The sequence below is a fragment of the Trachurus japonicus genome, chromosome 9 (assembly GCF_045865225.1).
Source record: "Trachurus japonicus isolate A0001 chromosome 9, Traja_1.0".
NCBI classification, from domain to species: domain Eukaryota; kingdom Metazoa; phylum Chordata; class Actinopteri; order Carangiformes; family Carangidae; genus Trachurus; species Trachurus japonicus.
The window spans coordinates 23,207,975-23,224,776 of NC_140915.1; the positions used below are offsets into that span (position 1 = coordinate 23,207,975).

The window sequence follows — 16,802 nt, forward strand, 5'->3', positions numbered from 1 at the left end:
AAGATGCACAGATGGGATGTTGAAAAACCTGCAAGAGAATCCACCCATCATTGAAATAAAAAATAAATGAATAAAAAAAGCTGTACGTTTTTTGTTTCTACTGGAGGCTGATATTCTAGTATTCTTTCCAATCTGAATCAAATGTAATTTTTGTGATATTCCTTACCTGATCTCGCTGTTTTTATATTGACTGACTGGAAGCCTCCATTGAGGGCTGAGGTGTCGATGATGACTGAGTCAAAGTCGCGGTGTGTCTTGCGGTAGACAAAGAGCGCCACAATGACGGAGATGACCAAGCACATGATGACTGCGATGACAATGCCCACGTATAGCGCCACATCATCTGTACTTGGAGCAGCTGGAGGGGACACAGAGAAAAAACAAGACACAGTGTTAAACAGAGAAGTATTGATACAGTAGAGCCAAGCGTGCTCTGAAGATCTATTGAAGAGAAAAATATGAGAGAAAAGTGGTGATAAACAGCTACAGCAATGGTGTGCTGTCAGGGCAAAGCAGGCAAGTTGTGCTTGCCCAGATAAAGCTAAAAATAGACATTAATTTACAGATACTGATGTGAAGGGCATATTCCTACATCTGTTCTCAGAACAGAGCAGTCAGCCTCATAAAGGATCCAATGCCTGTTTATATCCATCATGTAATTCTGTAATGTAATACTAATAGCTTTACTAACAGGGATTGTATCTTCTGTCCCCTTCTGGATGTGACAATGTCCCATTGACAGAAGCCGCTTCTTGTCAAATCGAGGGGTGAGTGGGGGGCAATATTTTTAGGTTTACACGTGCGGATTGAGGATAATCCTGTCATCTTTGATAGGTGCCCAGGTGCAGTGAATATGTACTTGAAATACCATTTATGGTCAAAACTCTCCTTTATTCATCTTCCACATTTTGAGATCGGTTATGATGCTGCACAATCTTACGCTTAAAAAAAAATTACTGTTAGTGACCAAAAGGTGATAAAAGTTAGCAGAACAGCAGGGATCATGGCAGTTGTGGACTTCAGGTAGTACTGTCATCAGTAAATAAATGCTACCACACCTGAAGACTAAAATTCTCACCTTCTCTCCCCAGTGCTTCTTAACAGTATGAATGATGAGCCAGGAAATGTGATCAATACAGAGGAAAATGCAGATTCTCTGCTCTATCACTGGAGAGTGTCATTGTCAGTAAATATTCTGAAGATTACTACAGAAGTGAGAAATGTTTCTTTTTTCTAATGTGTGTACATCAGTTCAGTGGAAGTTGTTGCTCTGCTCTCCCATCTGTAAAAGTCACATCACTCCACTGAGCTCCAGCAGTGGTAATTCTTATGAAAGAGCAGGACAGTGGCAGAGAATATAGCAATATATTTTTATGTAAGACAAAATGAATAGCATTGAAAATTTCAAACTAACTTTATACGGCTCTTTGTCATTCTTAACTTGTGTTCGACAATTTCACTATTACCTCAGACCACCATCAGACTCAGAGGACAATCTCTATAGGTTCCATTTCAAATGAAAATTTTAAACAGCCCTCCAGCTTGTGTTATATGATAATTTGTCTAGACAGCGGTAGCAAGAAGCAGAGACACCTTTCATAAAAAAACAGAACGGTACCAACTCTTAAAATTTAATAAGGCTGTTAATTATTTTACAAGGGTCCTAACATTCTTTCTCAATCCGGCTGAGACTTTAATGGTGTTTGAGTGAGAACAATGGTAGAGTTGTCATTCATGATCCATATTTTATAACAGAGGAGGGGACTGAGGAAATTTTAACTGATGGGTGATGCGGATGGGAAGAGGTATACGCTGCTCAGAGGAAATGAGGAGAGGATGAGAGGGGACACGGTAGGAGCAGAGGGGAAGAAAGATGAGGAGATAATAGGTGGGAAAGCCAAAATGTGGAGAGGAATATAGAAAAGATGACACACAAACAGATGAGGAGTGAAAAGAAAAGAATAGAGAGGAAAGAAGGAGATAGACGGATAAGGTGGCAGGACAGTAGAGAAGTAAGGGTAAGAGAATAAAAGAAGCATATTAAAAAGAGAATAAGGAAGCAGGGAAGATGAGAGGAAACATGTAGGGCACAATAAATCAGGAGAGAAGAGGGAAGAAAGAGGAGAAAGGTGATAACAGCAGAGCGGAGGAAACGGGGCAAAAGCAGCAGCAGTGCACTTAAACTTCAAAGCAACAAAACAAACAAGCCTACATATTTAAAATGAAAGCGCCTGTGAAACTTTCTGGAGTAGTCTCACACTTAAAGCACTCCTCGAATAATCATGTCCTCTGTAGCTAGTAGGAGGGGATTTGTCTGCAGCTATTAGGAAGACGACAGAAAAGTATAGGAATGTTCCTTTTAATCCGGCCTTAAAGTTGAGAGGCAGATAACGGGCTTTTAGCTCCAAACAGCCCGAGTCATTTGCTAAAGGATTTGCTGTTGTCGCATCAGAACAAGTTCAGAAAGCATGAACCTGATTATGCAAGAGAGAGAATACTTTGATGAGCCACACAAACATTCATGCTCACATATGCAAACATACACAGTCACAGAGTAGAGGTCACTCGTGATGCTGTTAGTTACTAATTTACCACTTGAGGGAGCTGTGAACCACTTCTAGTGTCTCTGGGGAGGTAAGCATGTCCAGGCCAAGGCATGTCCAAAGCATGTCAGCCATAATTAAATCTCAGACTGTGATGAACCAAATGGCTCTGGATGCTGTGCCCAAAGAACAGAAAAGTTAAGTTTTTTGAAATGGTGTTGTCAAGCCCTTTGTGAAATTTAGTTTCATTTTGAATTTCCAAATTTTTGATTTGTGCACAATCAACAACAACAAAAAAGGCATATATCAATCAAAAATGAGTAGTAAATAAAAAATCAACTATTAACCTGTGGAAATATATATCTAAATGGAGCAGCATGGTGTTATTTCTACTTTGAGAAACATGTATTCTATTAGTGACATATTTCTTTATGCCATGATACAAACAAAACAAGAGCCAATGGGATTAGTTGACTAATTAGACAGAAACCTGTTTTGCTTATTTATGGTCTAAAATGTGAGAAGTTTCTCTGTGAACTACAGTATAATGAGCATTTCTCAGGGAGTTATGATGTCTCAACCTCTGCCAGTTGTCTGAAGTTGATCTCCCCAGTAGCTTCACTTTGAATGTGTGAAAATGTCACGCTCGCATAAAGAAGATTGTGGCAGAACAAACAAAACATAAATGATGTTTACCACCTCTGATCTGCATTTCACAGTTTGTGCTCTTCTCACAAACTTCTTTGACACCTGACACACTGCCAAGTGTCTGTTCATCACATTTAACACAAACTTAATATCTAAGTTCTCCACCTTTTACATCTTCAAAGTTTAACCCGTGCTGATTTTGTCTTTTCCTTTTGATGCTGTTAAAAAAATCGCTGTGAATTCCCTAATGCCCTACACTGCTGCAAAAAGTTGCCCTGTTATCAAGGTCCTTGCTCTTGCCAAGGGGGAATAGAATTGGATAATCCTCTTAAGTACCAACTCCCTGATCTTAATTATGATCATCATCATCCTCATCTATTAAGGGAATCTTTATCTTGTTTCTGCTTTAACTTGAAGGTCTAACTTCAGAACATCATGGATTCCAGGAAGCTATATAAAATATCACTTCTAAACTTGCTTCTCTCGATCCTTTTTTTTTTTCCTATTGAGTGTGTTGGGACACTTTGGGAAAAGTTAACTAGGCTATGGCCTGCGTGCTGAGTTCTCAATATGTGGTTGTGTGTGTACTGTGTGTAACATGATTTATACCAGTGGGCTTAAAAATTCTTTCTTCACTATCTATCAGTTTAAATCCCATCTCTCTCAGATCCTTCTCTCCTTCCATAGCTCACACCTCTCTCTCCGACTCCCTCCGTCTCCCTGTCTCCATCTGTTTGATTTGTAGATGAAGGAAACAACATGTCCCATTAGAGCTTCTACCTGCCTGAGTAACCTACATACAACTGCAAATACCAAATGTTTTCTTTTTTCACCTTTTTTGTGAGCATATTTACTTACAAATGGTGTTTACTGTAGGTAGTAATGGCAACAAAACTAAACATGGCCATTTATCTGTTATTGAATTAAAGGGCAATCACAAAAAAAACACTTACAGTACTGCAAAGAGTAAGGCCCTGTAACATTGCTATATACATTGTTGAACTAATCATTTCTTGGTAAATCAGTGGCTATACAACTAAAATGGTTGTTCAATTCTTGTTATTTCTGAAACAGTACAATTTCTTGGGTCGATTGATTTCTCAGTCTCTCTTGTACCACTCACAGAGATCTTAGAAAAATGGCAGAGAATTTACAATTAGGAAGAAAAAAAAAACACTAATGTACTGTAGCTTTTCTTGAGCACTCAAACCCTTTCTGGACTCTGCATGCGTCTTGTTCTTTGGTTTTTTATTCCTTTGTGTTTCAATAAAAACCAAAAAGCTGCTTTGGTGGGAAACTACCTATTCTTTTATTTTGATGCTCTTTTACTTTCTGACAGCCTTACAGCATGGGCTGTCTTTTTCTGACAAGATGGTGCTGAAAAAAGGACTGAACGTGGGTGTGCACTTTTGACCAAGCCCAGATGAATGAATAATGTGTTTGGACCTCTGCGTGTATCTGAGTGTGGCCTGCGGCTTCACTGTGTGAAGCCAGAATGACAAAATCTGCAGTGATAGAATGAGGAAGGAGCACAGTCTGACTAAGTACTGATAGACACACACCTATGTTCATTTTTATCGGCACTCATGCGAGCACTGACACTCACAACGAACACATGGAAAGACGTGCACACATGGACATCCATATTAACATTTATCCACAAGTCAACCACCTCCTGCGCTTTTCCTCCCTTGTAGCTGACAAGCAGTTTCATGTCTGGAGCACTCACCCGCGAGCCCGGATAAATTAGTGTAAGATTAAAAATATGTGCCTTTTAGTGGACAGACAAGAAGGAATTGAATTAATAATAAAACTTCTGGTGGGAGAGAGACACACATTCAAACATCTTGTCCGTGATGTTTCAGGATTTTCAGGATGTTTCAGGGACTACAGGTGGAAATTAGCAAATGTTGCTACAACCTGGCTCAAGGCGTCTTCTCTTGTTTTACAAGATTAATGTTTTTGTGCATTGTCCCATTGTTTTAAATAAATAAATTCCTATTCCTATAACATATAACCACAGGTTTGAACAAATGCATCAACAACCAACCCATACACATGTAAACGTGCATTATGACACAGAAAATTATCATATTGATCTATTGGGAGCCAGGGCCAATTTAAACAATTTATGGAGAACTGACAGGCCGTGCTTTGTGTGTGCGTGTGCGCGCGCGAGTGAGTGAGAGTGTGTGTGTGTCTGTAGAGACTTTGAAGAAAACCGTGAGCTTCAATGCTGACAGTATCCTTCAGTGCCTTACAGTATACCTCTTTTTATCCTCATGTGTATGAGTTTGAACACTTGTGTAAGCATGTACTCGTGGTATTTTGTCAGTCCACAATGAAGAAAAAACTACACCTTTTGAGATGTTTTTGACAGATTAAATTACATTTTTTGATCCACGGTCGTTTCGGAAATCTTGGTGTTTGGCATTTGGCATGTGTGAGGGTGGAAAATATGTTCCATTCCTGACAACCTACCATCTTTCCTCCTTTTCACAGTGCGAATTCTCTGCAATTTGTCATAGTTTTGTATAACAGGGTTACCGTACAAGAACAAGATTGAATATTGTTTATGTTGTGCCTACAGTACATATGTGATCAATGCCAAATGGTTTTCAGTTGCACAAGCAAAATTATTTTGCCAGTGTTCACTATGTATAAGCCAAAATCAGTTTGTCTGGGGCGCAGTTTAATTGACTGAGTGAGCTGTTGGGCGTACATATGTCTGTTTGTGTGTGTGGGTTTGTGTGTGAATGATGCTGCATCTCACTGTGTCAATAATAATTGACACTGCAATTGGCTCACCTTTATTTATTTAAAAAAAAAGATAAATATCCAGTTATAGTATGTGAGTGTGTGTGTGTGTGTGTGTTTGTGATTATGTGCGTTGTAGTATATTAACTTTTGAGGCTGAGACAATCCCAGAAATCATACACAAACACTCTCTTGCACGTGGTTGATTATACACACAGGCAAGCAGAACAGAGGCCGCAACTCAGCCTCAGTCAGCATGGATTTCTGTCTATTGATTGGCTGAGCTTTCTGTCACTCTCTGAGTCTATCCAATCTGCCATGGAGAGGATTTAAAGAAGGGGGAAACAAGGATAACTCAGCTTAGCTCGTCTCTATCTTCTCTGTGATCTGCATCCAAAGCAGAGCTGTGGACAATCACTACTTGAAACTCATTCAACTGCCTTTTTGATCTTTCTTGGCACAAACATGCAAACGCCACCCATACTGCACTCCTGGCAGACACATCTGCTCTAAGTAACTGGCACGGATGAACGGAAGGGAGAGGAAGCGAGAGAGGGAACGCAAGCAGTCATTTGTAAATGTGTCTATGCTTATCTCCTCTGAGGATGGGAGGGGAAAATGGAGGCACTAAGGCCAGAAGGTGTATTTCTGTGACTACAAACAAGTCTGTCTATGAAGTCGTCAGATCTCATGTATTGTGTAACAACCATGTAACACAGTGCAACTGTAGCCCCTGAACGAACAGACTGAAAACAATCCTTCCAATGTAACTGAGAGGGACATTACGACCTCTCTTAGTGGCTGCTGGCCACAAATATGAATCAGAAAATACTAGCACTCCCCCTCCACACAAATCTATGGCTCAGCTGTGTTTCTTCCCAACCTATTTCATCCCCTCAAGCTGAACTGATCTATAACTGACACAAACAGCTCTGTCAAGTTCTCTGAAAAAATACAACAAAACTATGATAATTATAAACTGTTTTGTTATTTGTTTGTTTTTTTGGCTTCATGGTAAGGATTTTAGCCTTCATACACAAGATACCCTGTGGCACTGTGCTTGCTTATGAAGCAGTGTGACCATGACAACTGACAGAGACATTCATGCGACACCTACTATAGGTGTGAATGAGTCACAGACCTGATTGTCATCTTGCATCTTGCATGGAGAGCTCCCAGACAGAGAATATGAAAATGTGGGACTGGATCCATGTTTTAGAAATCTCAGCACATCTATATAATTATTTTGCCATTTGGTATTGATCAAATATCCTATCAACTCCCTGCAGACGGAGCACGGTCATGATTGTGCAACGGAGCAGTGAAAGTCCTCCATATTACTTCTTTAACTGACAGCTGAGGGAGTGCAATCTGATTTTGGTCACACTGGATGCTAAACCAGATATGGAGGTGGTTGCTTCTGCATTTTCAATATGACTTATGGCCTTAAAGGGACAACGAGGAGTTTGTATTTGGTTATAAAAAAGTTGCATATTAATGTGGATGAATCTACATTACCCACACTTGTTAATGGGTCCACTTTTGATAAATATATCGTTTTGTCTCTATCGTTATTTTGTTATTATTATTAGTGGCGGAAATGCTGGGCGAGCCGACCAGTGTTTCCTTACTTTAGGTTTCCCAGACGCTGCCCGGCGGAACATGGGAATAACGCAGAATAATCACCGTTTATGGTCGGAACTACAACACTATCTGATCATCTTCAAACCTCCGACTTTCATTCTTGATGAATGAAAACATTCTTGTTCGTCCAAGAATTTCACCGTTCATGCAGAGGCTCATGGGAAACGTAGTGTGAAAACACTTTGTTTTCCAAAACTTCTCGTTGTCCCTTTAACATACACCAATATACAGACAAGGAGATGAACATTAGGCATGCCACATTGTAGCACTGGGTGTTTTAATCACTGAACAACTTCAAAAGTCCCCTTATGTACCTTCGATATACAGTATGTCATACCTGCAGCTATGTAGATACTGAAGGTATAATTATTTTAAAAAACATTGAGCACTATGTAATGGAAAATTGGGCAAATAAAGCCAAGAAGAATATACTCCCATAAATTGTATTGTTAAGACTACGTCGGTAAAAAAATAAAACAAAACTGCAACTGTCGTCATACTCTGGGAAAACAGGATCAGCTTTGTGAGTCTCTAAGCCACTCATGCAGCCTCCCAATGCTCATGTTACCGACTGTATTTTTGAATATTAAAACCAGAGTGACAATCTGTTAAATGAGGTATGACTGCTTCTATCTCCTCTCTTGCTCCCTCTGTATCTGTATCTGTCTGGGACCAGTCATCTCACAAAACACTCCGGGATGATGAAACTGCTTCAGCAGGCCCTAAACGAGAGTCATTAGAACACATCACAGACGCTCACAGATTGCTTTGAAGATAAAACGAGAGCTCCTGCAATAAGAGAAGTAAGGAGAGATGGTAATAATAAGTGGCCAAGGTCCTTTCCCTCTTGCACCTCTCAAAAATCCTGTCTGCCTCACAGTTTATGGTAAATCTTCTTCATTATGTCACTTTGAGGGACCAATGGTACCAGTGAGAGATGGAAAGAGGCAGATGATGGGGAAAAGAGAAAGAGAGAGTGAAGAGAGCAGGGTATAGCAAGTGCAGCCAAATACATTTTACACCTTATTATCATCTCTCACTATTTTTATTGCTCATTAAGAAGCTTTCATACCTTTCAAAGTGCTGCTGCCCTTGTCAGGTGATCTTGCGCCTTTCTGTAAATTATTTTTTACTTCCACAAATGAAGCTTTAGTGATGGGCCATTTTGACAAATTAATCATTCATTTGGTGGAGACTTCAAAGAGAAGGGGTCAAATCAGTGACACTGATTAGAAATTTCAATCAGTTCAGTGTCCATTGTTGAAACGTACTCCATACCGAGTTCTCAGTGAACCAATACGCTTGTAAACACAAAGCAAGTGTTCAGAACTAAGGCAAATTGCCTGTTTTGGCAGCGATTCAAAGTCGACTGGCTATTTTCCACAACTGCAACAAACTCACAAACTGTGAATCAAGTGAACTAGTGCTGAATCGATTCACTGCTATCAGACAGGAAGAAAAAGAAAATCAAGTTAATTAAACGAAATCTGTCACCACTGTGGTGCATTCATTTTCAAGACATCACTCATTGATTTGGCACTGACACAGTCTGATTTATGGAGGAGTGATTGTTTTAGTAGAACTCCTATATGTACAATATAAAAACACATAAAAAACAATAATAAAACAGGAATGTATAAGACAAGGTTTATTGCTTCTGGGCAACGCCTGCACAGTTAGTTTATTATAGCGCCTTTCTATTTGTATGATGTCATATCTTACCAAGTCTAAGTAGCAACCACTTCTTTGTTTTACACAGATTAAGAAAAAGGAAATTGTTGTAAAATAGCCTGGAATGGCAACTATAGGTAACATTACTACAGCTGTACAGTAGTAGGGAAGTTCAATTTAAACTGTGATTTCTGCTGTTATTGTTTACTACCCAAAGGATGGTAAAAGCAATATGCAGACAAAATTCATAGAAACATTCCCCTTAAATAATCTACCATGAGTATATAGGCTCTGCAAACTCTTACTCCCATCAAACAAGCAAAGGTGTAAAGGATTAATCTACCATGACTTCCTGAGAGCGGAATGAAAAATGATTGAAGCTACCGTTTGAAGACATTTGTTTCATCAGCACAGCAAAAAAGATCGGACATCAAGAGAACTGAGCATAAGACAAAGGCAAAACCCTCTTTTTCTCTCTCTTAAAATGACATGTAACAATAAAACACAAAGGATGAGCCAAAGGTCAATGCTCAATCAAAGAAAGAAACATAAGATGAGCGGGACAAAGGGAACATGGACGGTGAGAGAACAAAGAACATGAACTTACTTGGGATTCCCATATCACCCTTTATTTTGGACTCAGTGGTCTTCTGAAGCAATGAACCTTAGGACAGGAATAGAAGGGGATGATGGAATGGATGAAGGGAGGGAGAGGAACAAAACAGAATCAAAAAATCAGATAAAATGGGACAAACATGACAGGACAGAAACAAACACAAAAAATGCACCTAGTATATATGGCTTTCTTTCTTTGTGTCTGTTTTACAGAAAGTTTAGTTGTTTTAGTCAATAAATCAATGTTAAATGTTGTTTGAAAGAAAACTGGAAACTGCAAAACAGTTGGAAAAATACAAGATAATTTTAGAAACCCTGATGCCTGTAAGGCCGTTACTGCTGTGTCATGTTGAGTGGATCCACTTAGTCAGGCCAGACAGGAGGTCTATGACATAGATAAACTGCTGATGTATAATGTATAATTGAAGTGCTGGTGTATAATTAATAAAGGCAACACGGCAACATGGTGCGCTTAAAAGCTTCTTGCTAGAGCAGCTGACCGCAGAAGACACGCCGATTGGGCACCAAAGAAGAGGAAACACTGACAAGGTTAAGTGGGGTGATGTGCCAATAAAAACAAACTGCACATATGATTTCAGTGTTGCAGTCTCATACAGGTGGGCTCAGTTACATTGCCCAGGGGAATTTCTCAGGAAGTTCTACTGTAATTTAGTGACTTTTCATGTTGCTGCACTATTTCATCTGATTTCTTAATTTCTTGTATTAAATGACTTGATAAATGACTGCATTTACATGTCTGCATCTAACAAACGTCATGCTGATTAATGTCTGACTCAGTTGATAATAGTACTAGGAACAGCACGCCATGACAAAGATTTGTCATGTTCTAATTATAACACAATTGTTCAAAAAGATATGAAAACATGATGGCAGTAAAATGAAGTGTGAATGATTTAGTTAAGAGCCAACATTAGCGTTACGGGGAGGAAAGATGCAGTGCAGTAAATTTGAAGAAAGTGTATAAGGAAGGAGGGAGGAAACGGTGCAAGAAACACACAGTGCAAGAAATGATACGACAAAGACGGTTACAGTCTACAATAAGTAGAAACAAAAAGGACAGGAGGAGAGTTGTCAATGGAAAGATGGTTTGTTCAGTGCTCTGCAGTACTGTACCTGCTGATAATGCCGATCATTTTGTATAATAAATAAAACACTATAGTTACATAACAACGAATCTCTGATTACTGCAGTTTTAGCACACAAACACACACAAACATGCGTGCACACACACACACACACACACACACACAGTAGGTAGAGAGTGAAATGTCATGTTCTCGAGAATGCGACAAAGAGGAGCTCTGAGTGAATCTGTTCCAAGAATCCTGATCGATGTGTCAAAAAATGTCAACAGGCCAAAACGAATAAAACAACACTACCAACTGTAAAAAAAAAAAAAAAAACGATATATATATATAAAAAAACCTTAAAGACCTACAACTCTGGTCACAGACAGTCTCACACATCCAAGGCTCACTCACTCACATATACACGCAAAAAGAGAGGAGGCACTCCATGTAGGGCAGACATGAGGTCAAATGGATTTCTACCTCTCAGGATTTAACAGGAAAACTTAAGAAAAAAGGGAGCAAGAGACCGAGAAGGAAATGAATACAGGAGGTGCTGGAGAGGGGAGGTGTTAGTGGAGAGAGAAGGAGAAAGAATAAAAGATTGAGAGTCGAGGGAAGTGCTTTTTGAGCACAAAGTCAATTACAGAGCGTCATCTAAAACATTAACTCCCCCTCCGTGTTGACAGTGCATCATCAGTTCATTCATACTGTAAGCCCGAAATCCTAAGTTATTTTTGTCAGCAACAAGTCACAGCAATACATTTTTAAATTGTATTTATCTAGTCTTGTTAAGCAGAGCCTAGAAACATAATGGCCATAAGAAATGTAGAACCAAATATCTATATAGAGATTTCTGTACCTGTTTTCTCCACAAAACAACTTAACATTTTTGGGTGTCACTGATGGCAAACAACTTTAAAATATTAGTGTAACAGCTCCGTCTGGGTACCACAACCAAGGACCCAGTTTCAGTTAGTGTAAAAATCGAACTTTAAAAGCTTTCAGATATACTCTAACTATAAAATGCTCCACATGCAGCAACACATGCACACACATATACACTTGGATGGATTCCTGCTAATGCTACAGGAAACTGTAGAAACATTAGTGCTGACATACAGTGCAACCATGCGTGTGGAGTCATTTGAAGACAGAAAATCAATCAGGGGAAATGAGCCTAAATCTATACATCTCTATAGTCTCTAGGTTTTATCCCAGATTCTGAGGCTGTACCTCACAGGCCTCAGGGAATCATTCTGATGGATCAAAGACATGGTATATAATACATTGTGTGGGGAGTGGGCAGGGCTCTGCATATACAGTAAGTTCTGTCAATAACGTGCCTACAGGAAAAGCTTTTTGAGGGATTATATAATATTATTCCATAGCTCATGACAAGGAGCATCTATTAAATCATCACTAGTATCCACTCCCCTCTGGCTGCAGAGGTAAGTCCCTCACAAGAGTAAAGGCTCACTCAGCTTTAAGCTTTAAGCCCGCTGATAAAGTATATTCCCTCTGAATAGATCTCATGACAGGGTGTTAGTAAGTAATTTATTTACTTTTTATTTGATCAAGAATGAGTGCCTAAGCCAGTACAGGGAACAGTAAAACACAGAGAACACATCTATATCACTTGATCGGAAAAATACTTAATACATATCACCAATAACTGTCGCATCAAAGCTCCCACAAAAATAATATATTTGCAAATGAATCCAAGGTTTACGGACATCATATAGTACACAATAGATCTTTTGTCCAATGTGACGCATGCAAAGCAACATGTCCTTGGATCAAAGGGACATAAGCAACTATTCACACTGTTTTGTTGAATTTTTATGCAGTTTTCACTCAATAACTGATCATTCTAAGACCATACTGTAAATGTAAAAAAAAAAAAATGTTGTTTTCAAAGCACAATTCTTTTCTTTCTTGAGATGAACAGACATGCTCCTCTTTGGTTATCATGTTGGGGTGGAACAAAGACTAGTCAGAATAGATGGCATCATTGCAAGTGTAATTGTGTGTGCAATTTTAAGAAGGACTGTTTTGTTTTGTTTTTTTGTCTTTTTACGTGTTTGTCCCCTTTGCAATGAAAGTTCCTTCTTTCTCTCACTCTCTTTGTCTCTTCACATCAGATGCTTGTCTGCCAATTACCCTGAGCAAAGGAAGTAACAAGCTCTATCCCTACAAGTCAACAAATATAATTGCTGCCACCTTGGAAAAACTGCTGCTGTTATATTTGAACTATAATGACTCAGGCACAGTTTAAAAAAAAGTCTGGTGTAAGATATTCTGATGGTGGTTGGGGGTTAATAAATATTAGTTTCCTTATGAAGTAATATAAAACTATATCTTTTTACTTGAGGGATGGGCAAGAAAGAAGAAAAGGTCAGGCTGCTCATCATGGCATTCAGAAACCCTCCAATCATCCACAGAGTACACAAGGGAATGAAGTACATGTGTAAAGCAGAACAAGAGCAAATCACTGTAAAACAGAGAAAGAGGTACAGGAAGGTTCCTGGAGAAATGCATAAAACAAGAGCGACTGATGGGGAGAGCCAAGAAAAACAGATAGCTATAGGAACTGGAGATGTGATGCAAAGAGCAGGGTTTGCAGGAGGAGAGTGAGATGAGGGAGGATGATGTAGAGGGGAGAGAAAACTACCTAACCTTGCTGCTACTGAACACATAACACATGCTAAACAGGTGAAAAAGAAGGCAAAGCAAATCTGATATTCTAACTTCTGGGGGAATGAGGAATTTATTGTTTCAAATTATTTTTAAAAAGACTGTTGTGGGGTGCCGTTTGGCGTAGTGGGTTGAGCAGGGCGCCCCATATGCAGAGGCTACAGTCCTCGCTACAGTCGGCCCCAGCATCAGGCGACCCTTTACTGCATTTACTGCCTCCCCACTTCCTGTCTCTCTCAACTGAAGCAAAAAAGCCCCAAAATAAACTTAAAAAAAGACTGTTGTGAGATTTCTTGATATGCAGGAAAAACCAGAGTTAGAGTTTTCTGAGTTAGATATTATATAAGAAATAACTTCAACACATCAAGAGGAGATATATGAATGCATAAGAAGAATCATTATTGTCAACTCACTTTGCATACACAGTCCGTCGGTACAGTTCTGAGACTGGAGTACAAGGCCTTCGCAGTCCTTCCCCCCGTTTTTAGGAGCTGGGTTGTTGCACTCCCTCCTCCTCCACTGGGTACACTCTGTCCCACAGGCTGACCACTTACTCCACTCTGTCCACACACCATCCACTAGAGGGAAAGGAGCCGAGGGAACGAGAGACAAGTGATGTGGAAGAACAGAGATGAGGCCAAGGATCATCAATTACCATGTACAGTAGCAAAAGCACTGTATCAAAGTCTCATTAACTAGATGTTCCTTGTATTAATATAATTAGAATAAAGAAGAATAGATTTACCAGTGCACAGTGAGGTGCAGGACAGTTTTTGGATAGCCTGTCCATCACAGGGCAGTCCTCCGTTGAGAGGGGCGGGGTTAGTGCAGCTCCTGGTTCGTTTCTGGATGCCTCGACCACAGCGGCTGCTACACACTGACCACTCCGTCCATGTCGACCAACCACCATTCACTGTGGAAACAAAGAGCAGTCAGAGCAGTTTCCCCCCTCTTTTACTGAAAGTACTTTGAAAATATGTTATATCTATTAACTTATCTGCTGGTTTATACCCATCAGAAGAACATACTGCAAGAAGTTTCTCATAACTGACACTCAACTCTACTGTAGAATAACTGGCACAAACACAACGACCCCTTGCACAGCTTAACACACAAAAAGCCCCACAGAAACAATCATCACACATGTCCTCTGTGACTACTTAACTACTTTACGCTAAGATCAGCAGCAGTGAAATTTAAACTGCCTGCATGTAAAACAAATAGAGGGGATTTTGGTTTTATTGCAGAGGCCATTTTACTACACATGAAAGCAGCAGCGGTACATGAAATGGTCAATTTAGACTGCAGCCAGCAGATGCCTCTCTCCTTCCAGCTGCTCGTGACGCCAAATATGTCATGGTGAGAGGTTATCCAAAGATGAAAGAGAAACTGTCATTTGTGGGCTTGAATGAGTTTATATGCAAAGAAACTGAATACTTAGAGATCACGCTTATATTTAAACCCTCATCATCCATCACAGGTTTCCACAGCCTGCTGCCAAAACATAAGTTGGGGGCTTCCAGTTTTCCTGTTACTGTCTCTCCCAAGTACTCAGGACTTCCTGTTATTGGACCTCTTGGCCCCAGATGCTGTGTTATCCTTACATAACTCCATACTCTCATACAGTCACAGTGCATTCAGCATCATGTAAGCACAACCAGTACACATTCAATATACCATAATTAATGCACTTTGACACGTTAAGACATAATGAAGCCTTTGAAGTGTTGACTGATGTTCTTAATGCAAGTGAATGAATTGTTGATGCGTATTTGTATATGCATACGTCCTTGCTGCAAAGGGCCCCTAGAGGGAGCAATGTATGCAAAGTGTTGAACTGAACAACAAACTGTAGCAGACATACTAATATGAATGCCTCAGTTTTGGAGTGTTAGGTCTGCAATGAAGCACTTAAATTACTAAAGGTTCTGTTTCAGCCTTTCTGTCTCACAGAGGCATCGTAGTTTATCCCAATTTATGTTTTTAATGTGTTGTTTGATTTAACTGAACCATTTCTCTTGATGGAGTGAGTATGTGTTTTACAGATGCCAGGAGGCTTGGTTGTTGAAATTTAGTGAGAACAGCTGGGTTTTCCAGCACCAAAAACCACACACGCACAGTCACACTTACCCAGCTGCAACTGCAGCATGATCATAACTCGTGAGTTTTCTTATTCTGACATTGCGTCTTAAATGGTTTTACAGAACACCGAGACTTCAGAACAGTTTCTGTCTCATACTGCTGCTACATATAAATTGTGTCACACATGAGGAATGATGATGAGCAATGGCTCCTAGACTACATGCACCTCATCTCCATCACTGATGAACAGCTGCCGCAGCTAGAAGTCTTACAGAGACAGTGAACAGTTAGGTTCACCTTTACAATCACCCACAGTTCTGTTGTTTCTATAGGTTTCCAGAATTGTAAATTTCTGAAATTACTAAAGTTTCAAATGTGAAATGAAGACATTTATGAAGCTTTGCTGTGCAATGCTTTTAATAGAGCATAATTTGGTATGAATACAAACAGTAGCAACATGCACAATATCATAATCCTACAAGAACACAATGATGGAGGTTTTTTGTGAACCTGTTCATAACAAGACTACTTCTATGTTGGCTTTTATCAACAACATCAAAAATAGAAACATGTCATTGTTGCTGTTCTTGGACACTGACAAAAAAGGAACCAGAGATAGATATTAGAGCTCGTGTTTCCTGATGTTTCTTATGCACTAATTGATTTCAATGGCACTTAAAACACAAATCCACTTAAGTGTTCTGTGATTATGATATATACTGTATATATAGATTTATATGATAATTAGGTCTGAATACAACTCATGGACTATGCCGACAGCTCCTTTATGATGTTGATTGTCAATTATCTATGCCTAGTAAAGAGTGTGAAAGGCTAATGTGCAGAGAATAATAAACTAAGTAAACAGTTGGTCTGTCCTCGCATCAGAAGAAGGTGAATTGCAGGTGTTTTTCGTCATCATAACTCCATGCATGCTGTCCTTCCTCTGTTGGCACCAGTCATTCAGTTTTCAGTCTGGGCACCTTTGAAAAGACAATCACTTTAGCTGAAACATGGTGGATCACAGTTATCACAGACTTATTACAGATGTCAGGAT

General features: G+C 39.6%; 1 protein-coding gene across 4 annotated transcripts in view; it reads right to left on the reverse strand.

The window, feature by feature from the left end:
• Positions 1-16,802, reverse strand: part of LOC146981437 (netrin receptor UNC5C-like) — a 213,046-nt gene that overhangs the window by 22,173 nt on the left and 174,071 nt on the right. For 2 of the 4 annotated variants that reach the window (XM_085786627.1, XM_085786625.1), the window contains exons 6-9: positions 14,409-14,576; positions 14,077-14,241; positions 9,871-9,927; positions 167-358 (exon numbers count right to left, since the gene is read on the reverse strand). In XM_085786627.1, coding sequence (XP_085642753.1) covers positions 167-358; positions 9,871-9,927; positions 14,077-14,241; positions 14,409-14,576 — 582 coding nt within the window. The remainder of the gene's footprint in view (positions 1-166; positions 359-9,870; positions 9,928-14,076; positions 14,242-14,408; positions 14,577-16,802) is intronic. The other 2 variants (XM_085786628.1, XM_085786626.1) reach the window with 1 other exon arrangement.